The sequence below is a fragment of the Tiliqua scincoides genome, chromosome 2 (genome assembly GCF_035046505.1).
Source record: "Tiliqua scincoides isolate rTilSci1 chromosome 2, rTilSci1.hap2, whole genome shotgun sequence".
NCBI classification, from domain to species: Eukaryota; Metazoa; Chordata; class Lepidosauria; order Squamata; family Scincidae; genus Tiliqua; species Tiliqua scincoides.
Window position 1 is genome coordinate 253,974,076 of NC_089822.1, and position 25,314 is coordinate 253,999,389.

General features: G+C 46.0%; 1 protein-coding gene across 2 annotated transcripts; it reads left to right on the top strand.

The window, feature by feature from the left end:
- VWA7 (von Willebrand factor A domain containing 7) lies at positions 1-25,135 on the top strand. Of its 2 annotated transcripts, XM_066617498.1 has the most exons (17): positions 1-206; positions 5,004-5,258; positions 6,027-6,308; positions 8,525-8,621; positions 9,254-9,376; positions 11,154-11,349; positions 12,169-12,338; positions 13,462-13,574; positions 14,255-14,371; positions 15,127-15,306; positions 16,291-16,468; positions 17,805-17,957; positions 19,478-19,570; positions 19,918-20,198; positions 20,356-20,492; positions 21,074-21,242; positions 22,812-25,135. In XM_066617498.1, exons 2-17 carry the CDS (start codon positions 5,019-5,021, stop codon positions 23,280-23,282), a joined length of 3,000 nt encoding a protein of 999 aa, XP_066473595.1. In that variant the 5' UTR covers positions 1-206; positions 5,004-5,018; the 3' UTR covers positions 23,283-25,135. The 2 variants fall into 2 exon arrangements, with proteins under 2 accessions (XP_066473595.1, XP_066473596.1); XM_066617499.1 differs by lacking the exon at positions 19,478-19,570.
- Positions 25,136-25,314: the final 179 nt, after the last annotated feature.

Consider the following 25,314-nt stretch of genomic DNA (forward strand, 5'->3'; position numbering starts at 1 on the left):
AGTGCCCAGCTATTAATACACCAGGACACGGGCGGATCCTGCGCTCCGGCAGTGGGGCGGTGCCCACGAGCAGCAACAACCCCCCCCCCCCCGGAGCCCGCGGGGCACACAGAAGGCAGCAGAGGAGGTGCCTCCCTCACTCGCCCACCTCGGGGACGCTCAAGGTGAACCCTTCCCGAGTCATTCCCGGCGCCAGTGTCTGCCTGGTAGGTCTGGCCGAGGGCATCTTCGGGGGCTTCGGGAGATGGGGAATCTCCTCCGAGGAATGGAAGGGGGGTGAGCTTCAGAGGGGGGAAGAGCCTTGGGGAGAAGATCTGCCTCGTTTCGTGACCTCCCCCCCCACCCCAGCAGTCTTTAGCCCTTTCAGATCTTGGACCCATTTAACCTGCAACGTGGGACCCACTTACTTACCAGGTTGAGTTTCCCATGTAGAATTTGCCTTCCCCCACCTCCGTGCGTCTCCCTAAGAGCCCAATCCTGTGCATGTCTACTCAGAAGTAAGTCCCATTATAATCAGTGGAAAGTGTGAATAGATTGCAGCCAAAGTGTAGTGATCCCCTTCCTGCTGCTTCATCCTCCTCTTCCGACACATAAAAACAGGTGATGTTGGAGCCACTGCTGTGACCTACCTTAAAGGGGGGGAGCTGCAACCTTCTTGTGGGTCATGACCCAACCACCCATTGAAAGACTGTCTCCTCCATGTTAACCATCCTGCTTCACTCATAAAAAGCGTGGGAAAAGCACCCCCTTCCTTTTCCCCCCATCCTCAGTGCTTAAGGGTTGCAATCCAATGCACACTTTCCTGAGAGTAAGACCCACTGAAGACAATGGAACTTCCTTCTGAGCAGACAAGACAAGGCTTATGCTCTTATTGTGGGTGAAATGGGGCTTCTGATCTTGGTTGGCATTGGGAAAGGCACTCTGCACGTGGCTACAGGCACTGTTATTTTTCACCCTGACATTCCAAGCAGGTTCCCAGGTGAAATGCAGGCAAGTCCTGCCTCTAGTGAAACACAGCTGTCTGGGCTGCATGGCTTGTCACTGTGTGTTTTGGAATCATATGTAACTGTGAACTGTAGGTTACTATTCCTGTGTTGTGTGTTGAAAGCTGTGATGAGTAGGTGGGTGTGACTTTTATGACAGCGTGTTGTATATACAAAATAGTTGAGAGCCTTCTTGTACCCTTGACTTTGGAGGTAGATGTGTAGCTTGTATGAATGTATGCCAGATCATGCCTTTTTAAAATCTAAAATACGTAATTTAGTGTCATGACTACAGGTCATAACAAAGAGTGTCATGTACAGATTAAATAAAGTCTGTACTTGCAAATTGCCTGTAATAGTCCATGCAGTGTCAATAAAAAGAATCATAAAAGAAAATGCACAGTAACCGAGAACTTGGTCATAAGGACAATCTATTGTGGGTTTTTCTAGATAAGACTGGTGTAGTTCTGGTCTCACAAAAAGTACATGCAGTTGCTCCTTTTGTTGTTATCTTATTGGCTTTTAAAATCTGAATGGATGGATCTGAAAGCTGCTCTCCCCTGGCTCCATATTCACAAGTGTTAAGGTGGTGTTCCTTATCAAATGTCTATGAAATTATTAACAAAGTGGACAGAGGGATGGGAGATATTTTTTTTCCATCTTTCTTGTAGAACTGGAATGTGGGGCTACTTGATGAAATCCTTGCATAGTAGAGTCGGGATAAACAAAAGAAAATACTTGTTTGCACATGTAATTAAATCCTGGAATTCATTGCCACAAGATGCGCACTGGTGATTTTCAGAAAAGGATTGCACAAATTGATGGGAGATAGAGCTGTCAACAGCTATTAGCTGAAATGAACCTCCCTGTGCAATGCTGTTTCCCAGGGCAAGACTCCCCAAAGCATCATGGGAAATGATGCTGGTCGAGATTACCTTGATCAGAACCAGCAAGACAGTTTGTTCTTTATCTTCTCATTTTCATATTTTTTTCCCCAAAGTGTTTTTAAAATACAAGCACAGAAATAATGTTCATGAATTAAACAGCCACTTATGAGAGCAGTAAATATATGAGTTTGAAAGGGTTGCTAAATTTAGCAGGACTAGCTGTGCCCATACAGGCAGATGGGGCATTTATTGGTGGGCATTTATTTATTGCTGGCACAGGATGACCAGATGTCCCCTTTTTCCAGGACATGACCCTTTTTTTAGTCTCATGTTCTGGAAAAGAACTTATATGTCCTCCTTTTCCCTGTGAGCAAGCCCTTACAGGCAGCGCGTAGCCTTCTTGTAACTAATAAATTATATGTAATAAATTATAGGTAATGTAATTTTAAATTTAATAAGAGGTAATAGAATGTTTAAATTAACAACTTGACATCAATACATGAGTGTTTTTAGCTTTTATTTTTTCATATCCTCCATTTTTCTTGGATGTCCTACATTTTGGGGTGCTTTATCCTCTTTAGCAGTTCTGACATCTGGACACTGGGGGGGGGGCACAATTCAAAGGGTATCTGTCTTGCCAGAAATTATGTAGTAATCCAGGCTTCTGTCTTGCTGTTCTCCAGCATAGTTGGCTCCCTGTGTGAATTGAAACATGGAAGTTTCAGAACTCTGTCTCCTTTTGATGTTCCTAGGTGTGCATGTGTGTGTTTCTGTGATTGCCAGTTCTCAGTCTGTGGAGGGACGTGGCCATGCTAGGTCATGAACTTGGATTTGCAGGCTTTCTGCAATATATGCCCTCTGTTTCTCTGCCGTTTTTCACATTAGTGTTACATTGCTTGGGAGTGTTAGTAACTGTTATCTCTGCAGCCCAAGCTGCCTGCTTCAGCAACCCAGTTCTAAGAAACTGCACAGACCTAACTGTCAACTTTCAGGGCTTGTGTGTGTTTGGGGGGGGGGGAATGGCAGAGACCACTAAAAACTGGAGAGGAGGGGGCACTGCAGATGTTGTTGAATAATAGCCACACCATAAATAGTTTCTGTTGTGTTTGCCCTCTTGGCTTGCATAGCCTGGAGATGTGTGCTCCATAAGTACCTCTAGCAGCACACCTCTGTACTTGTAGTATGTTGTATAGACTGAAGTGTGTGATGAGGTCTTCAGCCTGCAGTGTCAGCACTGACAAATGGGTACACTGGTAATGAGAGCTCGCAGCCTGAGGTGCCTGACATGCCATGCTAGCTGTCAAATCTTGCAGGCTGTGGCTCGGATCCATATTTATCATGCTGGAGAGCAGAGGTATAGGGTAAATATCTAAGTGCAAGTGCTCATCATGACACCCCCCAGAGTTGTACCCCTATAGACATGCCCCACTAAGACTATGCAGAAAATAAAAAATAAAAATACTAAATCAACTTTACATTTCTTCATTATTGTGTTTCTTTCTCTTGACACTTATTCATATGATTTGAAGATAGCTCATTTAATCCTAAACTCCTTTAGTGGAGTGGCTTGCAATAGTTAACTAATTAACTAATTGGTTAAAAATTGAAAAATGGTGTTTAAATATCCTACATTAAGTATCAATATTATTTAAGTATGTATTTATATACCACTTTTCAACAAAAAGTAGATAACAGAGCTAACTAAATTAATGGGAGGGGGTGTTCACAGCAAGATCTATTAGAATGCTAGTCTAGACCTGTTTACTCAGAAAGATATTCCACTTCTAGAATCCAGCTTGCACAGGTTTGTAGCCTTAACTTGAGCTACATACTGTCTGTCAGGCAGTCCTCAGGAAGGATAATGGTTTAGCCATTAATATGTGCCCCAGGCATGTTTCTGGCAGCCCAATTCTACACACCTCTCCACATCACATTGCAGCTGCACTGATGGGGTGTGTACTGTATCCCCTAGGGAGGTATTGTACCCAGAAGTCTTCCTTGGGGTAAGGGAATATTTGTTCCCTTGCTCCGGGGTCAGGGCCCATGAGAGGGGGTTACAGGGTAATTTGTACCTGGGCTGAGTGTCAAAAAGGGGGCCCAGAGATTTCCTGGGACTGTATATTTTCCAATCTCAACTGGACTCACTACCCTCGCTGGGATGTTGCGGGCACTACCACAGGTGCGCAACAGTGGCTGCTGCCGCAAGCCATATGCACCAGACCAAGGAATGCACAATACTCCTTAACACAGTGTCAGAGGAAACTGGCCTGCTACAGTAGCTCTTTGGCTTGTGGATCTGCTTGGCATGAAGGAGTGTATAGGAGCTCACGGACACAGCTGCAGGACTACAGCTGCTGAAGATGTAGGTTTTGGTACACATAGGACACTTTCCATTCTAGTGTGAGACTAAATACAATGATGCTGATTTGTTGCTATGATTTTCTATAGAGAGGCTTGGGAGTGTGTTTGTTTTTCTGTATCTAGCTGCTGATGTGACCTGGGCAGGTAGACCTGAGCTCTGCATCAGGAAGCCTGGTAGATCAGAACTCCAAAGACTTTTGCAACTGTTGCCACCCTCCCTCCACCCTGTTTTGCTCCCTCCCATCCCCATTCTGCCTGTTCCATTGCTACCCTCCCCCACTCTGTATTGCCCCCCTCTCCCTTGGGAAGGGGCCCAAAAGAAACTTTCAGTCTAGAAAAGTTACTAGATCTATACATCTGTTGGAATTAGATGATAAAGAGGGCTGTACCACTTCAAACTGCAGGTGAGGGATGCCATTTTTAAATGTGCCCCACATAAGAAATTGTATGTTTACTGAGCCCCCAATCCTTTTCCTTCTAGATTTCAATACCACATCTTCCTCCTCCAGAGCTTTTCATACTCAGCCTTATCCTTGCTCTGAGATGGGCATAGCAGTGAACTGGATCAGTCCAGGAACAGACCACCAGTCTTGCTGTTCCTTCTGTGCTCTGATGCCTGGAGTTACCATGCTAGCAGTTGGCAACCATGCTGGTGAAGTTCAAGGGAACAGGAATGCAGGGTCTTAGAAGGGGGCCTGGTAGACCTTTATAGTTTCCTGTGTAAAGACAGCACACAATGGCAAGCAGAAATTCCATGTCTTCTGTTGTGCAGGTAAATGTATCCAATATGGACCATACCCTGGCCTGTTTCTGGAGTCCTCTGTGGCCGCTGCTGCTGCTGCTGTATTTACCTCCACAAGGCGTCCATGGATTCTTTCCCAACTTCTGGTCTCGCGCCATGGCTGTTGCCTGGGGCTCTGTCACCCATCAGGACATGACTGAGGACGCCATTCTCAATGTCACCTTGCGTCTTTTCATGGAGTTGCCTCATCCCAAGGGGGAGCGCATTGAAGAGGAGAACTTTAAGGTGAGAGACAATGGATCCTTGAAGGGCAGCTGTGTTTTAATGTTTAAATAGCTTTAAAAAGTTAAATAGGAACATGCCACTTCCTCCTGCTGTTATATGCCACTTCCTCCTGCAGCAACCTTATAAACGATCCTCTTCCCACATGTTCTGCTGGCTAGCCACAGAACATGAAAGAGTTTTCCAGAAATTTTCAACAGCTGTGCTCCAAACAGCTGCAGCACATCTGTGAACCTTTTGCGGCAACTAATGTGCCGTGGCACACTGGTTGAAAATCGCTGTTCTAAGAGGTGGACCATGCTTCTCTTGCTGATGCCATCAGAGATGTGGCTGACAGCACACAGATCCAGATTCCAGACTTGGATATGCCCTCCCTTCCAGGAGGCTTGGACCTGATCTTCCAGTGGTGGTTGAAACCATTTCCAAGTTTCACCAAGAGTCTGGGATTAGGAGCTGTTCGAATTTTCCTCCAGTGATTTTACTGTGGTAGTATTGAAATATGCTGTTAATAATTGTATTTTTTGTGCTGGATACCGCTTTGAAGCTTAGTAAAAAGCAACCTTGAAGTCAGTCAATCAAACAAACATAGTCCCACCTTCTCTTAAACTGCTCCATTTTAGAAAGGGGGTGACTCCCCTGGGTTGAAACCTTTTTATCCCATTCCCCAGGTGACTCTCACCCTCCAGCCAAGCAGTTTTCCTTAGTCTCCCACTTCTCCCAGTCCAAGGAGACAAGACTCTGTTCTCCCTGCTTTTTGTCTCTCTTTCCTAGGACAGGACCTTCCTGGCTGATGATATCTTTGCTGCTTTCTATGGCCCGGAAGTTTCAGCAAAACGTTTCCGTGGAGCCATTGCCCAGGTGGCCAATGCGAATGCCGCCATGGACTTCCTGAACACCACTCGGGACGACCCTGTGCTCCACTTCGATTCTGAGCTCATCCACTCCGCCAACGCCTGGCTGCTGCAGGCGCGCAAAGAGGTCCTCCAAGCTGTGCGCTCGGAGCAGTACAGCATTGCCCGGGTCAGGTTGGGACAGCTGCTCCATTCCTTGCAGGTGCTCACCTAAGTGTACAGAGCTCTAAGAGGGACAACAGGGGCAAGTGGCTGGCTCTGAGCAAGAGAACAAAGAAATCTGGGCACCAGCCAGAAAAAAAACATCAGGAATAGCTGTAGCTGTTCCTTGAATACAAGAAAATAGCTGACTGGACCGGTATTCTGATTTAATATTGAGATTACAAGTGTGTTTTGATTAAGAAATGTTTTCAAGAAAGTCTAAATATTTTAAGAAATAGCTCACTCAGTACAAGCTGTAAAGTACTCCAGGCTGCCTAAAAAACATCTAGAATAAAGAATACCAATACTGTTGGCAGTTTTTCTTGTCTGATAATTTCGCCCTTAGTCCACCATTGATTTGCTCTAAACTTTAAGTAGTTCTACAAAAAGAAATTCTAACTCCCAACTCATTTCATTCAGTTCATCAGGTGCCAGCGGGTGCCGCATTTGAGCAACCGATGAAGCTGTTTTCATTCTCTCTCAGTGTTTAACCAAGTCTGATTTTATTGCTGCTCTTGCTGACTGAGGTCCCTATCCTATCCTATCTAGCACTGGTGCAGCCATAATGCAGCCCCGAACAAATGTTCCCATACCTTGAGGAGGTCTCTATGTCTGCCTCCCCACCACAGGATGCAACGCACGCCCCATTGGCACAGCTGCACTGGCACTGGGATATGATTGGGCCCTGAGTTTGTTTTGAAATTTAGTTCAAAAGGTTTATCATTTTATTGTTGTTGTTTTTTAATGTTACCTCAGGAGTCTTAGTAATGGGATGGAACAGGCATGAGTAGACAGTGGCCTTGGTCACATATTCAAGTCCGATGTGTGCATAACTGGTAGGCAAGGATGTGCAGTGGGTGGGGAAGCAGGTGAGGCACAGCCTCCCCAGCAAAGTCCTTCGAAAAATGCCACTTATGTGCACCCCTCACATGGCGACGGTGCTTTTCCAAGGACTCTGGGGGGGGAGGCTCTTCCTCACCTACCTCCCCACCCATTGCATGCCCCTGCTAGTAAGCAGGGAAAAGTTTAAACATCCCTCTGCCAATTGCTATTTCTTCCCTTCAAATTGTCCCCTGCTGCTTTTCAGTGAAGGAGTGACTGGATGTTGGCTTCACAAATTCATCAGTAACATGCAGTTTGGCCCTGCACATGAAGCTCACTTACAGTGCCATCATGTGCAGGTTTACTCAGAAGTAAATCCCACTAACTTCAGTGGGGCTTACCATACTCTTTGGGAAATGTTTTTAGGATTTCAGCCTTGGGCAAGTTGCCTTCTCTGTGACATGTATGCAACTTTGCGAAATAGAAAAAATGTTTTAAAAAACATGACCCGCTCTACTTTTATATATGGGCCTATAGGACAGAGGCAAGTTTTTCTCTCCCCGCTTGAACTTAATTTTCACAGTGAGTGATGCTCTTGGATCTTCCCAGAGTCCTTTGTCTGCTGGAATCGGGGCTTTTAGGTCAGACATGCGTGTGCTGGCTATAGTTCCTCAGCAGTGAGGGAATAGCTCACTGCACATGATCAGGGGCACTAGCACTTTTAATCAAAGGATATTGAACACAAATTCTCTGGCTAAATCCTAGTGAGCGTGAGCTCTGTTTAAACCTGATCTTTCACCAGAGGAAGCTGTTTTATACTGAGTCTTCCTGTCCGCCTGGCTGTGGTATAGACTGGCAGTAGCTCGTCAGGATTTCAGGCATTTTTTCTCGGTCCTTTGTGCAGGTGTGAGGGATTGAACTTGGGACCTTCCATATGCAGGGTGGTTGCATTTACAGCATCATCCCCATCTTCTCACTCTTTCTAGGTTATTGTCATGGCTGCTAGTCCGTTATCTTTTTGTCTGTTTGAACATCTGCTCTTTCTCACTCCTGATCTATCACATCATAACGTGGCACAGATATAAATAGGGTTGTGTTATTTGCCTCGCTGCTGGTTGACTTTGCGCTTTTATGAGACTTCTGTTCTTTCGCTGACTCACTCCTCAAAATAACTTTTGTTGTTCTTGCTTCAAATATTGATGAGTCGCTTTCCCACAAAAGCGTCTAACATTATGTATGAGCAATAACAGCCAAACTAGACACCAATAAACATTAAAACAATCAAAGTAGAGCTTTGATTGATCACTAAATGATCACTAAAAGGAGCAAGTGGCAATAGTCAATAAAAGAGTATATAGTGAAACCGATAACCACTAATAATCTTTTTCTGCCCAGGATTTCTATAGCCACAGTAACTGGGTTGAACTGGGTCGTCGACAGATCCATCCTGACCTCGCACAACCGGGCCGTGAAATCAAGTCCATCGCAACAGGTATCGGATGGGTGTGTGTGTGTGTTCCCCCCCTTCCTTCCCACCCAGATGCTTACTTTGGCATGGGAAGCTCTTGGTACTGTCAGAGAGTGATTTCAGTCAGGGCTCTCTGCCTGGACACTTTATTTATTTTTTTATTCTGGCCTCCCTCCAAGGGGCTGAGGAGACGGTATTCACGGCTCTGTACCGCTGAGTTTCCCCGAACAAAAGGGCGTGAGATTCCAAGTGACTCAAAAGGGGCTCCTGCTCATCAGCATGCAAAGCCAGCCATCTTGTCCTTCCCACATTGTGGGACTTCAGGGGGTAAAGCTGCCAGGACAAAGGGAGCGTACTTCAAACATGCCTGAGCCCTGGCGTCTCTCTCCTGACAGAAACACAGCTTTGCTAACTTGGCTGGCTGTGATTCTCACAATAAACCTCAGTAACTTTCAGCCTGCAAGTGGGCCTCCTATTCTTGAGAGATACCAAAAGCCCCTGACCAAGACAATGCGCTCCTGTATGCGCACTGCAGTGCTTATAGCAGTACAGGGTGGGAGGTGTGGGAGGGGATTAACTGGGGAAAGGGACTGAGGCTGACAACCAGTCAGCTGGTCCTTTCAGGTCAGCTTTATTGGGTTTTTCTGTGTCCCCAGCTGACACCTGGACTTGCAGTGACTGCGCAGAATTGACGTGTGAGGGAAACCTCTTGAAAGGCCTTGCTGCCAAAGGTCGTCTGACCACTGGTTACTATGGCTCCCAACCAGAGAAACCAACTGGTACGTGTCTGTTGCCAGGGGAAGGTGGGAGGTGCGCATGGCTCTGGCTTGCTACCTTTAAGTTGCAAATGAGCTTGTTCTTATTTGTAATCTTCACAAACCTTTTGACAGCTCACATTAAAATCCACAAGAGTGAGCATCCATTTTACCCCAGTTAAGTTTTTTTTTTTTTGGTACTCTCTTTCTCTGAAGCCTCTCTCAAGTACTTGAGAGTGCTTTTTTTTTTTGCACCTCAGATAGGAACAATCTTCAGGACAGTTTTCCTTTGAACTAGGGATGGCTGAACCACATCCACCGCCTGATGCCAGACCTGCCACCATAGCTGTAAAAAATTAAAATGAAAGAAAGAGCAGCGGTCACTTGCCTCATCCCTTCACATGCTGTCCTTTTCACATCCTCCCTTTGTGTCCACTTGGCATATGCTGCACTTTCAATTTTCGTAAAAGGGACTGTAATGAAGGGGCCAGGAAGATGCATTTCTGTCTGGGTCTGTAAGATTGTAGAAAATTGGTCCTCTTATTTCCCACCAGTCTGGGAAGCAGTGGTCAAGTCGTGACCCACCAGCCTGGGAAGCACTGGTCAATGCCCCTTTAAGGGCCAGAGGGGAAGGCAGCAACACAATCCCCAGGATCACACTGCTGCCAGGGATGGGAGGGGGGTTTTCTACTTATTTGCAACCAGCACTGCAGTCCTGGGGGGTGCAGGGCACCCTGTGCCTGCAAAAGTGTAAAGGGGGGGGCACTTCTCATTTCATCACAAAAACCAGAAGTGCCCTTTTTCCTTTTTTTTAACACTTTTGCAGGCACAGGGAGCCCTGCAGAGTTCCCATACCCCACAGGATTGTAGCTCTGGCTGCAGGAAAGTAGAAAACCCACCTCCCGTCCCCAGCAGCAGTGCAATCTGGGGCTTACATTGCTGCCTTCCTCCACAACCACTTACAGTGCTCCCTTATAACTCCCTTGTAAGAGTTTGGGAAGCACTGTCCTATAATATAGACCTCTGAAAGAAAGAGCCTTGCACTGCTCTGCCATCGATAATTAATGAGGGAGCTGATCTGCTCTGTGACTCTTCCTGCTCTGCAAATTGCTGTTCTACAAGGTCTAATGCTGTGTTCCACTTAGGAGCTGTTTGCTGTTCTCCTGAGGTATGTGGGCTTCAGCTTTAGCCCTCATAGGGAGAGAGAGAACAGAAGCACCTAGAGATGGAACAAAATGCTAGACCTCAATGCAGCATAGCCGGTTAAGAATCTGAGCCAGAACTTCCTTAAACATCTCAGTTCGCCTTTGAATTCAGTGTGAATCTAAGCACATGGTACAGCTCTCCTGGTCTGAACCATTCCAGAATAGTATGTATTACGCTGGAAACTCAGTTTGAGTGGGAATGTATGTTTCTTGTTTTCCTACTTTTAAGAGAAATTGGAAACTAGCATGTTGGGGAGAAGGCTAGCCTGGTGCTGGAGGTTTCCATGCAGAGGGAATTTTGTCCCAGTGGCAGTATTCAGAATGTAAGTAGGGAGTTGCATGATTGAAGTGTTGCAGTCCAAGGAGGGACTGTACCATATGCTTTTCCTGAACAGGTCAATTGACCAAATGCTGTCCTCATACCCTAACTTAGAGTGCCTGGCTCCTTGAATGTGGCAGAGTATTTTTTTTCCCCTAGGAGGCAATCTCCCAACATACTCTAGATTTCATGGAATGAAGTACTCCAGCGGGTAGTTAATGGAGCAGAGGTGGAATCTATTTTTTTCCTCTCTGTTTGCTATTTTCTCATCTCCCAGGAAAGTGCAGTCATGGTGGGAAGTTTGATGAGAGCCGTCACAAGGAGCCTCGTGGTGGCATCAATAAAGACAGTTCCTCCGTATACTTCTCGCCTCACCACTATTTGCATAGCGAGGCAGTCACGCTGGCCCGAGAGGCCTCAACACACTTCTTGGAGAAGCTGTGGCGGGAAATCGGGAACAAGCAGTTTATGAGGTAACAGCTGGAAGATCATGACCATAATCCTCCTTTTTCATCATTCCTGGCTGTGTCGCTCCTTCCTAACCTTCCCCCACCCCAGGTTAATGGTGTGATGACTAACTGTGTTGTGCCCTCACATTTCAGTTATAGGTAGGGATTTCCGTCCTAGGTGCCAGGACTTTTCTGATCTGGTTGAAAGAGAAGCCTGGCAACCCAAGATTGGTTTCATGTGGCTAAACTGACTCCTTTGATATTCTCCTTTGATATCTCTCACCCCACTGCTGTGCTTCTGAATGGTGACAGTGTTGTAGCTAAGGCATCCGGCATTGTAGCTACAGTAGTGTTTCAGACATAAAGCATTGTGCACTTGGGGGAACAAAAATTTTTAACACTCTATCCCCACGGCCTCTCTGGGCTTCAGAAGGCCTGTGAAACTGTGCACGGCCTCCCCAAACCTCAGAAAGCCCCATTTTCACCTCTCTGAAGGGTCTGCCTTCAAGGTGTGGGTTGGCACCACCTGAAGGTATGGTACCCGGAGCAATGTATCTCCCTGCCCCACTGGGTGGTGAGAGGTGGAACTTTGGGGATGTGTTGGCATGGGGGTAAGGTTTGTGGCATGCTCTCACTGCCTCTGCCATCATTCCTGTATGTAGTATTCATAATGTTTGCCCAGGACTCAACTTTCACAGAAAGTTGGCACAAACTGCAGAAATGAAAATCTAGGAAGATGTAAATAAATATCTAAATTTTGGAATTTAGGAAGGAGGACCAACATCTACTCAAGAGGCTATGGAGATAATGACTAAGTTTTGATTCCTTCTGTTTTATTCCTAGATTACTAGATGTCAGTCCAGCCACAGGCCTGAGCTTTGTTGTAGACACCACAGGAAGCATGGGAGAAGAAATCAATGCTGCCAAGGTCCAGGCATGGGAGATCATCCACCAACGTCGCGGCACCATTCAAGAACCAGCATTCTACCTCCTTGTGCCCTTCCATGACCCTGGTGAGGTGGGAATGGGTTGATGTGGGCATAATTTCAGTATGGAAAGTGTCTTAAATAGTATGGGGTTTATTTGGGAGAGTTACCAACACCCCCTTCTGTTCTTAATATTGCTGGATCAGATATTAATATTAATATCTTAATATTGCTAGATATTGCTGGATCAGAATCAGTTCTTCACCCACAGACACTCATTTGAGGGGCAGAAGCAGTGTCCCTGACTGTGTCCTTTGGTGTGGGCATACCCTGGTGGCAGGAGAGGCAATTCAGATTAAATGATTGGTGTGCTGTATTGCTTGAAAGTGGGTTTTCAGGTTGGCGCATAGAAATTCTGTTGAGGAAGAAAATACCAAGATCTGGAAGTTTAAATGAGGCCAGGAAGGATTAAGTTCTCAAACAGACAAGGCTAAACTATCAAGGGAGCAAGATGCTTCTGATTGCAAGGTGGCCAATGCTACTGTCCATACCAGCCCTTTACCTTCAGTTCTGAGCCCTGAAGGGATGGATGCCATTCACCCACCTGTGGAGTATCCTCCATATCATGGTGACTCTTGATCTGTCCAATCACCTTGTGATCTTCATCAGTCAGAGAGAGGGTCATGGGCAGAGCTAACACATGGCCAACTGAAGAGGTTGCCTCAGGCAGCAGATTGCTGAGGGGTGCCAACTTCCTTCCACCCACTTCCCTTCCCTGAATTGGAAAAGGAAGAGGGGTGCAAAAAGGAAGTGTAAGGGAGAATAGAGTGCTGGGCTAGAGTGTTCAAGGGACAGGGTCTGGTACATCACCAGGGGTGGAGGGCAGCACCTGGCACACCACCTCAGAACCAGAAATCCTTGATCCAGACCTGGTCATGGGAACCTAGGCAGGAAAGCAGCCATCCCTTTTTAGTGCGATGCTTGAAGTCTTACTCTTTCTTTGCTGTTGCTTGAGGCCGGCTCCCAATTACATGTCCATCACTTGATGACTCTGACCTGTTGCAGTTGCAAATTTAACACTAGAGGAGAAACTTTCATCCTGAGGCTTCAGATGTCATGCTGTTTAGTTGAGGGGATTAATGCATTCAGCTGAGATGGTATTTATGGTGTGTATGAATCTGAAGTTGCTGTCTCTTTTACATCGCTCCAGAATTTGGTCCAGTCCATAAGACCAGCGATCCCACAGAATTCCAGAGAATCCTCAACACCATCAGCCCTTTGGGTGGTGGGGATGAGCCAGAAATGTGTCTCTCTGCGCTGCAGGTAGTATCTGTGTGGCCCTTTTGATATCTGCGTAATCTGTAGGTTTCAGCACCCATGATGTGAGAAATGTTTCTTCCAGAATGTTCTTTGCAAACTTTACTTCAGTGTTTCCATTTCTGTAAACTGTAACATTTTGTAATCTCTTTGCTGTGTGAAATGATCTTACCAGTTATCCCTGTCCAACTTTGTGGTTTTGTTGTGTTCTTGAAACAGCAATAAACTTTAAAAAAATGTTTTATTAATCCTGTTGGTTTAATTTTTGACCACTATTTTTCACTACAGATGCACAGAGATGGGGCTAACTGTGCATTTGGGATGCATTTGAACCTACAAAAGGGAGAGTCTAGTTTGCTTTGGTTGTCTTCATTACCTGGGAGCTAGATGCTGTGCTGGCTAGAGTGGTACCCCTGCTAGCTGGGTAAAGAGGCACATTTTAAGTGGTGGTTCCCTAATGTTTAGCAAGGAAGAGCAACTGTATTCATTCCAGCTTAGCATCTTTTCCAGTGCTTGTTTGCTGGTTTTTTTCATTTTAGAGTGCAAGTCCTTTTGGGATTGGGAACAATTATTTTTCTTTCATTTATTCTGCTTTATAAACCACTCTGCAAATTTTTGCTGTTGTTGAAAAGCTGTATTTGAACCTTAATAATATGAATCTCCATTTTCCTCAACCTTTCCTCCAGCTTGCCCTTCAGAACTCACCCCCGTATTCTGAAATCTTTGTCTTTACTGATGCATCGGCGAAAGATGCTCATCTCAAGAACAGCGTGGAAGCCCTCATCCAGGAACGCAAATGCAAGGTTGGCCAGGCCATTTTGACAAGACTTGGATTTCAAAAATGCGTATCGGTTTTTATTTCTTTATTTTTTAAAGGATTTATGTCTTGCTTTGCTTTGAAGACTCAAGATGGCTAACAATTGAATTTATGCAAAATGTTTGATTTTCATCTGTGTAGTAAATTTGATGGAAAATATACAATACAAAGCCCAGTTCCCCCCCCCCCATGCAACTGCACTAAAAAGGAGTGCACTATATCCAGCAGGGAGGATAGGACAGGATGGACTGGGAAGCTTCAGAGGGAATTTAAATCTCCTTACCCCTCTGTAAGCCTCCCACTCCACATTGGTTCTCCTTGGACTCATGGGTCCAATGGGTCTTTTCAGCTCTTTAGCTGGTAGAAGTCTGAAGAGAAAGAGGAGACGGGCAGCTGCTGACAGAGGGGTAGGATCCAGCATGCACCATCATCACTGGAGTAGCCCCTCCTGCAGCCTCCCCACACTCCTCTTCCTCCCCCCTTCCCATCCCACCTTATATGCTCCAACCGCAGTGGGGTCCAACGATGGACAAGGAATATGGCTGTCTCTTGTGGCAGTGCTCCCAAAATGGCCACCACCTGAGTGCTTCGTCAGCTGCCATTCACGACAGCGGAGTTCTCTTCCGCTGTCATAAATCCTTCCCCTCCAACAGCCCAATTCAGAATAGGATTGGGTTGACAGTGTCTCAGTACTTTAATCCCCCAAGGAATACAATGTGTCTCTCTTCCTCCTTGCTTCAGGTGACATTTCTAATCACAGAAGACCCATCCAAGACCCGGGTCAAACGGGAAATGCTGGCTCCAGACCGATTTAACCTCTATGTAAGCCTAGCTTACAGCTCAGGTGGTCAAATCATATTTACAGACAATGAAAACATCAGGCGGGTTGCCGAGATTATTGGTGAATCCACCATATCTACGGTAAACAACACTTTTAAAAGTCTTGTGCATGTGTGTGCTCTCTTTATCTTTCTGCTTTTGAGAGACATAATATTTGATTGGTCAGCTGAGCAAGATTGGGGAGGTGGAACTAGTTGAATGCCTAGTTCACTTTGATTACCCCTTTCCTCATCCTAGCTACACTTTCACTGTCTCCATAAGCACTAAATCATATACTTTAAAGTTACTGGTGCTTTGCCACTGAGTTATGGCCCCATCCTCCATTCACTTGTTCCTTTATCCATCATTTCTTCTTTATGTTCCCTGTCTGTTGTTCTGCTAAGCTTAGATCCCTATTCCTTTTCATTTTCCCCATCCCTCTGTGATTTCTGACTGTAAGTGCCTGATTGCTGGCACCTCATAAAAATGCATTTAGCTGCTGATAGGAGAAAACATTAATGTTTGCCCCTTTTACTGAACAGCTCCTCTAATATTTCCCTGATATAACAATTTAGGAGAAAGCAGCACAATGTGGCTGGTAATTCATCTTATGAAAAAGAAGACTGAAACTTCTAGATCAGCCATTTTCAACCACTGTGCCGTGGCACACTGGTGTGCCGCAAATGGTCTCCAGGTGTGCCACAGGAATTTGGGAGAGGGTCATTTATCAATAGGACCATTGGGGGTGTGAGCCCCCATAGACAGCACAGTGTGCCTTGTCAATTGTCAAAAAGCTGATGGTGTGCCTTGACCGTTTTAGTGCCTTGTCAGTGAGGCTGCGAGATGGAAAAGGTTGAAAATCACTGCTCTAGATAATTGGGCATTTCTTTAATAAAAGCAGTTCAAATCCTATTCTGTGATGATACTTATTTTAAGCTTATTTTAAAATTCAAAGACCCCCTATAAAGATTTGTAATTTGGGGGGGGGGGAAGGGCTCCAGTAATTTTCCTACTTCAGATTGCACACACCTTCACATCCCCCCCCCCCAAATGAATTCTGACTGGTGTTGGGGAATCTTTTTCCAGGTGACCCTCTTCCGCCACCAGAAAGGGAGCATCTTCAGCCTTCCGGGGCCTCAGCGAAGGACAAAGAAGCAAGCATCAGAGCAGGACGTTCATAAGTTCTGGATTGACAGCTTGGTCAATAAAGTGGTTGTAACCATCCAAGGTGCTGTTCAGAGCTTTGACATAAAGGATCCTGAAGGTTGGTAAGCCTGTGGTTCTTCTTTTCAATTCTCTGTTGCCTCTGCCTGCTCCTTTAAGTGAATTGACTTCATATTTTGGTGTTTAAACATTTTGTTTTATCCTTTGGATACCTGTCAAGGCTAGAAAAGCAAGGTGCATGGTTAATTCTACCTGCCGACATATCACAAAGCAAAGGGTGTTCTGGTATTATATCACACAGTATTGCCTGAGCTCTCCCCTAATATCATGGGATGAGGGCAGTAGTCCAGGGAGAGAAACTTGCCAGCTCTCCCACCATTTCAGTTCTGCCCGCTTCTCCAATATGCAGGTGCTGCTGGTGGTAAGGTCTTTTGTTACTCCCAGTTGCTATTGGTACTTTGGGTGAATGTAGCATTTCTGATTAGAAGAAATGCAATTTTATTTGGAGGGCAGGATACAAATAGGTTAAATAAAATATTGGGAAAGAATGTCCCACGGTTATCTAATATTTCCTTTCCCAGTGTGAGGGGGACCTATCAGAGGTAACTGAAAAGAAAGGTTAAAGGCTCTTTATGCTGTCTGCATCCAGTTCTTGGGGAGTGTTTCAAGATGAGGCATAGCACCACCAGAGAATATTTAATATGGCACTTTTGCTATGTGCTCAGAACACTCCTTGCATATTTATTTGGGTAATTTTATAAACCAGTGGCGTAACTAAGCGGGGGTGGGGGCGTCAGTTGCCCTCGGTGCCACACCTGGGGTTGTCTTTCTGAGGCCCAGGAAGGTTGTGCATGCGCTCCCCAAGCCTTGAAAAGCCTCAGAAGGCCATTAGAAAGCCAGTTTTGCCAAAAGTGCCTTTCTAAGGCCCTCAGGAGTAGGGGTGTTTTTAAAAAAGGTGCAGCTATGCTGCTGTTACAAGCCCCTTCAACTTGTGATCCAACCAGACTGACTACAAATACTAACCAGCTGCTGGGGTCTGTCACATGCATGATAATGCCTGTGTTTTTGCAGTCCCAGGCAGGCAGCCCAGACAGTGGGCCACTGTTGCATCTATAGTGGGCCACTGTTCAGTGAAGAATCTGACATTGTTCCAGGTCAATTAAGGACTAAGAGGGGCAAAATGGTGTATCCTTTTCACTGAGGTTTTTTCTTAAATAAGGTCCCGAAAAGGTTGTGGAATTTCTTCCTATTTTGAGAAAATGCTTCATTGGAATCTGTCACATGTGCTGTAGGTGCAGAATGAGGGTTGCACTAGGTTGGCCCATTGTCTCCCACTAGAAGTGAGAGAATTGGCATGTCTGGCTCATGTAGCTTAATGATTAACCCAGCTCTTGTTTTAAACAGTTATGATGTTCTTCCTGTTACCCTCTCTGCAGGTACATTCCACACTTCCACATCTGCTCATGTTACCTTAGCAAAGATTCAGTCCATTGGAGGCATCTACAGAGTGTTTCTTCCTTCACCTGTCCTTGCTGGAGAATGGACGTTGACACTTAGGTCCAAAGGCCACTACTCTGTGCACATCCAGGGTGAGAAAGGGGTGAAACCGAGTCACTGGTTCCATGTGACCATAATATTGTTATCCCATTTTCCTACATGGTCTTTATATGATTGCACTTGCATGAATCTTTTGTGAGCCTGAACTGCGATGGGCTCAGTCCTAGTCTCGTATCTGGGGTTGGTCTTGGGCTATTGGATGAATGAATCCTACCCATGATTGCTTCAGCCCTGGAATAGCTGTGAAGCACAGTCTTCATGGGAAAATAGTTTCTAGTGGGTTGCTTCCATCCCAGGGCTTTTAAAGCAGTTGGAAGAGCATTGCTGTTCTTCAGTTGGCTGGAAGCAGAACTTTAACAGCAGTCGCACACGAGACTTAGTATTGCATTATAATATTTGGTAGCACTTGTCCTTACGGTCAAAGTTGTACTAGAAGTTTGTACTCATCAGCAAAAGCCAATCTTAACAGTCCTTCCCTGTGGTTTCCACAGTTGAAGAAGTACTGAATTGGCCCCTGGTCAGTCAGCTCCTGTTGCCTATTGGGAGTGTGTGCTTTAATTATTACTTTCCAAAGCAATTCTATGCCTGGTTGTGTTTTTAATTCTGTGTTCCCTGAGCTGCAACAATTAATAAGGAATTGCTCTGGAAATCAGCAATTAAAGAGACGCTCTATAGAGAGATGCTTTTTTCCCTCTCACATAACACCAGAACCAGGAGATATCCACTAAAATTGAGTGTTGGGAGTTAGGACAGACAAAAGAAAATATTTCTTTACCCAGCGTGTTATTAGTCTGTGGAACTCTTTGCCACAGGAAGTAGTGATGACATCTTGCCTAGATGCCTTTAAGAGGGAATTGGACAAGTTTCTGGAGGAAAAGTTCATCACGGGTTACTAACCATGGTAGATGAAAGCTCCTGGTTTTAGAGGTAGGCTACCTCAGACTGCCAGATGCAAGGGAGGGCACCAGGATGCAGGTTGTATCTGTTGTCTTGTGTGCTCCCTGGGGCATTTGGTGGGCCACTGTGAGATACAGGAAGCTGGACTAGATGGGCCTTTGGCCTGATCCAGTGGAACTCTTATGTTCTTAAAGCCCCTGCCCCATAACAGGAACGAACTGACTAAAGAGCTTGTTAGTGACACTGTGTCCCTATTGGGCAGGAAGGAAATAGAGGGGCAGAAGCAACAAGCAGGAAGCTTCAGATTTGAAGGCACTAACCCCAAAGATGTAACAGTGCTCTGCCAATGTATAAGTTGGTGAGTGGGTGCTTGCACATGAACATGTGTCTCTGCACAAGCTCTCACACACTTCCAGAGACATCACATCCAGGGCATCATTTTGAGCTTGGCACTAGGGTACATGATCATTAGCTATGCCACTGGAAGTAGGTATGGGCTTGATTCCCTGTTCAAGATTAGCTCCCCTATGATTGCAGAAGCAATCATGGACTGGCCTCTTGGCACCCCGGTGGCCTTGAGCAATCTGATTCATTATTGGCCATGGGAGAGCATCTCTTTTAAAACTTCAAAAATTTTAAACTTCCATGTTCACAGGTCAGAGCACCTTTGACTTCCTCTATTACTTTGCTGTCCCAGTTGATGGACCCCACCCAGGGCTATTTATGATGGATAGTCACCCAACGGAAGGTATGCATGTGATCTTTTCCCTTAGCGAGGCAGTGTTGTTGCAAAGCTGTGTTAGGCCACTGGGGTTTCTTTAACTGTCCTATATATTTTGGGGTTCAGCTAATATATGTAAAACTGTCCTCAACTTGTTTCATGTAATACCATAACCGGACAGCCTTCTTTTCGTAACCTGCTTGCTCACAGACTCTGCTGCTGGTTGCCATTTCCAGGGCCATTTCCAGCATATTTGCATTGGTTTCAAGAGATAACCTATCCCTCCCCAAGATGTCTTGAGCTCCTATGTATAACTGGGAACAGTTGGGCATTGGATGCAGAGTCCAATTTAGGTTCTGACTTGTTTCAAACAGGCTTGCCTACATACCTGGTGGTTATGGCAACGGGCTTGAACCAATCAAAGTCGGGCTCAGTTCAACTGCAGGCAGTGAACCTGGAGAGTAGGACAGGCAGCCTTGGGGTGCTGACCCTTCAAGAAGAAGCCCGTGGAAAGAATCTGTTTGTGGCTGAGCTTCCCCAGGAGCTGTTGACCCACAGCAACTTTTCTGTAGTGCTTCAGGCTGTGGATGGTGAGGGCCAGAAGGTGGAGAGAGCGGCTTCTCAAGTTGCCACCACTGTGGGATCCCTGCTGGAGGTGAGCTGGCAATGCGAAGGAGAAGGCAGTGGGAGCAAGTTCTCAGACTCAGTGCTTTGTATTCCCTTCCTCCTGCTCTTGTACTTTGTAGGGGTTCACACCTCAAGAACTCTGGCACTATCCCAGGTTCTGAAATTAATGCCCTGGTTTGTTCCAGCTGAGCAGAGACACTCCTGTGTTCCCAGGGAAGTCTGTTGCCATCACCTGGAAGCTGACGAATCCCGGCTCATCCAAGCACTATGGTCTGAAAGTGAGCAGCATCCCTCAGGTCCCAATTCACATCTCCAGCACCAGGTAATTCTCCCTTAAACCTTTTCAAGCCTGGTTGGAAGTGGCCTGGGCCTTCTCAGTAGTGACCCCATGAAATGGAGTTCCCTGCCCTCCAGTGTGCATCTAGTGTGCAAACTTGAGCTGCTTCTGCAAATGAAATGGGAAGTCCTGCACTTCTGGGTTTCATGGTCATGTTTGAGGAGCATGTTAAAGGAACAAGCAAGAGGCAGATTGTTGCGGCTTGCATTTGCCGCGGGTTGTGGGGAGGTGGTGGTGGCAGACTCAGGGTGGAAGGCATCCTGAATCTGCTGCTCCCTCAGACTCTTGCAATCTCAGGTGGCCTCATGGATGGGCCAGCTACAAGTCTATGAAGCCTTGACTAATGAAAAATTGGCATGCATACAAATATAGGCCTGTGATAGCAGCAGAGGCAGGTTTGATTTGGACTTGAGTGGTATCAGGCTTGGATTTGGAGGATTCTAGAATGGCCTTTAATAGCTTTCAGAGGCTGTGTGCATCAGCACCAGGCTATGTGCTGCTCACCTGTGAGGTCATTAGGCAGTTCTTTGATGTCTGTCTCTCATGTCCTTTCTCATTCTCTGCAGGCTACAGTTGGGAATTAATCAAACAGCAACAGGGCAGATCTCCCTGCCTGTACCTGACACTGCTGCTCCTGGCTCTGTCATCACCATCACCTTGCAGGCCAGCCTTCTTCACCCCGTTGGGGAACCTAACTTTGCCCATATCCAACTATTAGTGATGCCTCTAACTCAAGTGAGTCTTGGGAAATGAAATTTGTCTCTCTCCCCCCCTCCCCCATACAACCTGCGGATTCCCTCCTATAGACTTAAAAACTGCATTGCTGAATCTAGCCAACAGGTCCATCTTATCCTAGACGTCAGTTCCAAAAGTGATGAACTAGAATCCTATGCAAAACTTACAGTCAGAACATAATGGTGATAGCCATTCCCTGCTGCCTGTCCTCACAGTATCTGGCATACTGCCACTGAATATGGAGGCTCCACTGTTGGCTATTCTAGAAAATGAGGGTGGCTAGATCTACTTCCATGAAATAGTCTGTTTGGCTTAAAAGTCATCTGACCTGGTGCTCATCATCTTGTGCAGCAGTGAAGTCCTTAAGAGCATAGGAGTAGCCCTGCTGGATCAGACCAATCTAGTCCAGCATCCTCTTTCCCAGTAGCGGACCTCTCCAACCCCAAACCCTGGGGCAAAGGTCTGTGATGGCGCCTGACTCTGTCAGGAGCCTCAGAGAGGCTTCGGCGGGGTCCTACAGGCTCACACCCAGGGCATTTGCCCCTCTAGAACCTAATGGGAGGTCCACAACTGCTCTTTCCCATGTTCAGCCACCAGCTGCCTTTGATAGGCTCACAGGCAGGAAAGAAAGGCGTCCTCCTCTTCCAACATTGCTTCCCTGCTCCTGCCAATGAGGTATGTTGCTATTCAGTCTGGAGTTAGTGCATAGCAACACAATTAGTAGCCATTCATAGCCCTGTTCTCTATAGCTCTTTCCAATCCCCCTTTAAAGCCAGCCAATCTAGATGTAGCATCTTGTAGCATTGAATTCCACAGACTAATTTGGTGCTTTATCACCCCAGTCACTGGGATTCAGGTTGGCTGCATGACCAGACTGTTCCTGCAAGACTTCTGAGCTCAGTGATTATGGCATTGATGAGCAAGATAGCAGAAAGCTTCATCCTGTGGCTGCTGTTCACAGCGTTTTTGTGGACCATGATCCACATTTGCCTATCTATAAAAAATATTGCTGTACAGCATACATTAAAATTGATCCATTTGCCTCCATTTTGCTCCCACTGCCTGGAATGGCTCTGAAGGGGAGGGGGAGGGGCCTGAGGTGAGGCTCTCTCCAAAACAGTGCTTTGCATCCTGTCTAGCTATGACACTACGTATATATATATATTTAAAGCAAGTACAGCAGAAACACTGGTGGTGACGTAACATAGTATTTATGAGCTGGAGCTACAGCTTGGAAAGTCCCCAGTTTGAATCTCACGTCTTCCAGGAACTTTGGTGAACTATGAGGTTAGGCAACCAGTTCCCTCTCAGCCTCCCCCATCTGCAAAATGGGCCTAATATTCTTGCTATTCTTACAACTATCTGTAAAGTAACATGACAATATACATGAAGTGCTATACAATGCTTAAATTTTGCATTGATGACGATGCTTGCAATGTAATCAATCAGTCATGAAGCAGTTTTCAGAAGAAAGCATAGATGGACCATAGAGAACCTTGCTGGTCTTTTTTCTACCCTGTGCAACCCTTATGGTTGGCTCTGTTCTTTTGTGATCTTATTACCCACCAGGTGCAGAAAACTTCGCCCCCACTCTGCAATGTCACTCTGGTGGATGGCTTCTGCGGCCCACCACCATCCCCTTGTCACGCTCAACACTGGAGGGCTACCTGGCAAATCTGGGATGAAGCTGGCGTTCGCACAGTGCAGGAGGAGGGGGGTGCTGTGGTCCCGCACCAAGCTGATGGACTGGCAGAGTTGCTCAGTTACACCTCAGACTGTTGTTCCCAGAAGGCCAAGCTGGAGGTTACCAACCTACTTGGAGAGAAGTATTGGTGCCAAGTGGCGGCGGCACCTGCTGTTTCTCACAAGGTGACAACGCCTGCTGATGTTCGCAAGGTGGCAACGTTCGCTGATGTTGGCAAGGAGACAACGCCCACTGATGTTCTCAAGAAGGTGGTGGCGGCTGCTGTTACTACTACAACCACATCCTGGTGGAGTGTGTTGACAGTTTTCATGGCGACCCATTGGCTAAGACAGTAAGGCTTCATAGGAGCAGCACATTTCAATGTATGGAAAAGTTCTTATTGTAGGTGCAGACCTCTAGTGGAAGGCTTTGGTATTTCACCTTATTGTGGAATACATGATGGACTGGAGGGGGAAAGGGCGGTGCACAGTAGACATGCACCTCCTGCACTCTGGACAAGTTGGGGAGCAAAGGAGACGGATTATGTGGAGATGATTAGTATTGCACTGGAATTCTTAGATAGGAAGCAAGCAGGAAGTTTAAGACTGTGTTGTTCTACCTGATCTAAGCCACACTCAGGACTGGTCTTTACAGCAGAACTGGCTACAGACCCTGTGCCTTTGCTCTTCATGCACTGCACACATGGCATATGAGCAAAAGAAGCTGCCTTTTATGGAACCAGACCTCAGTTCCCTCAAGTCTATATGGTCTGTGCCATCTGGCAAAAGTTTTCCTTCTGAGTCCTGCTTCCTGTGAGTCTTGGAGATGGTGAGGAGTGGCACTGAGATGCTTGCATAAAACTACTGAGCTGAGGCCACTCTCAGGAGGGCCAGCACTGTGACCCAAACCCCTAATCTTAGTACTAATAGCACTTCCTTGCTGGTCACACCTCTTGCTGCTTGTTTTCTGTCTGTGCCCTGTATCTTTTTAACTGCCTGTCCCTGATTTGTACCCTGAAGTTCCTGCTTATCTGTGGCACTCTTAAGCCCTTTCCCCTTCCACATACACTCCTATAAGTTTACTTGCTTCCACTCATCTGCACACTGTCTGTTGCATCACTTTGTCTGGGCCTCTGAGCATGGTGGCTGACTTGGCTTTGGGCCAGCTTCTGCTGGCGTCTCAGGGGGCTAGTAGGAGTTCACTTCCCAGCATACACCTAAGCTGAGTGGCACATAAATAAAAACATGAAGGTGCAGCCATCTGCTGCCTGGAATGAAGAAAGTTCTCCATGGATTTCAAAACTCTACCTGGAGAACAGAAATGGGGCTAGGCTATCACTAATGCACTTCAGCCACTGTTACATCCAGTTTAATCAAGTTGGTCTGATAAAAATAAGTACAAACAAATTTGATTATGTATGATCAATGAGGTTTATCCTCATTATCCGCGGGTTCAGGACCCACGGATTTGACTCAACGTGGGTCAGGAGGGCGGACCTGTACCTCCCAGATATGACCGGGTTGTATTCACACCTCCAGAAGTGATTGGAACACAGTTCCGGTCACGTCTGTTGGGCTTTGAATTCCATTATCTGCAGGTTTCAGTATCTGCAGGAGGGTAGTCCAGGAGCAGATCCCCTGCAGAAACTGAGGTCTAATTGTATTAAAAAATTAAACACTTGAACAATTTTCACCAGATCATACGGTATACTTCTTTTCTAACAGACAGCCTTTTTAGGGCTAAACTACACTTGCTTGAAAGATCTGTGATCCAATGTCCTCTTTTTCTTTACTTCAAAGCAGCCAGAGGGACAGCAGAACTGAGAGAGCAACACTGAACACTTTCCCCTGTGGCTTTTCCTCTGAATAGACATCTCTGCCTTGTTTCTCACTGGTTAATAGCAACTTTGGGGTGGTGATGTTGATTTCAATCAGGGAAAGAATTAAACCACTGCCCCTCCCCGCTTTATAATAATTAAAAACAATTTGAGAAATCTGGTCACAGGTCTCTACTTCACCTCCTGTTTGTTCCTGTTGCTTGAACCCTGCCCTCTCACTGATCCCTTTTAATTAAATCTGATCTGTATATTTTTGCATACTGATCCAAGTCCCTCTGTATATATTTTTATGCAAATTATTTTTTTAGTTTTTGCTGTATGTGGTGATTTGTGTATATGAGATGTTTAATGGATAAAAATAATTTCTAAACATTTTAGCCTGATGTTAATAAACTCTTTCCATAGTTAGTAGTAGGAAGACCCAGATTCAAATCCTGCTGCGAAGCTCAATGGGTGACTTTGGGATGCTCACCCTTTCTCACCAAGCTACCTCACAGGGTTGTTTTGAGAATAAAGTGGGGGAGAACTATGCACACTTCCCTAATCTTCCT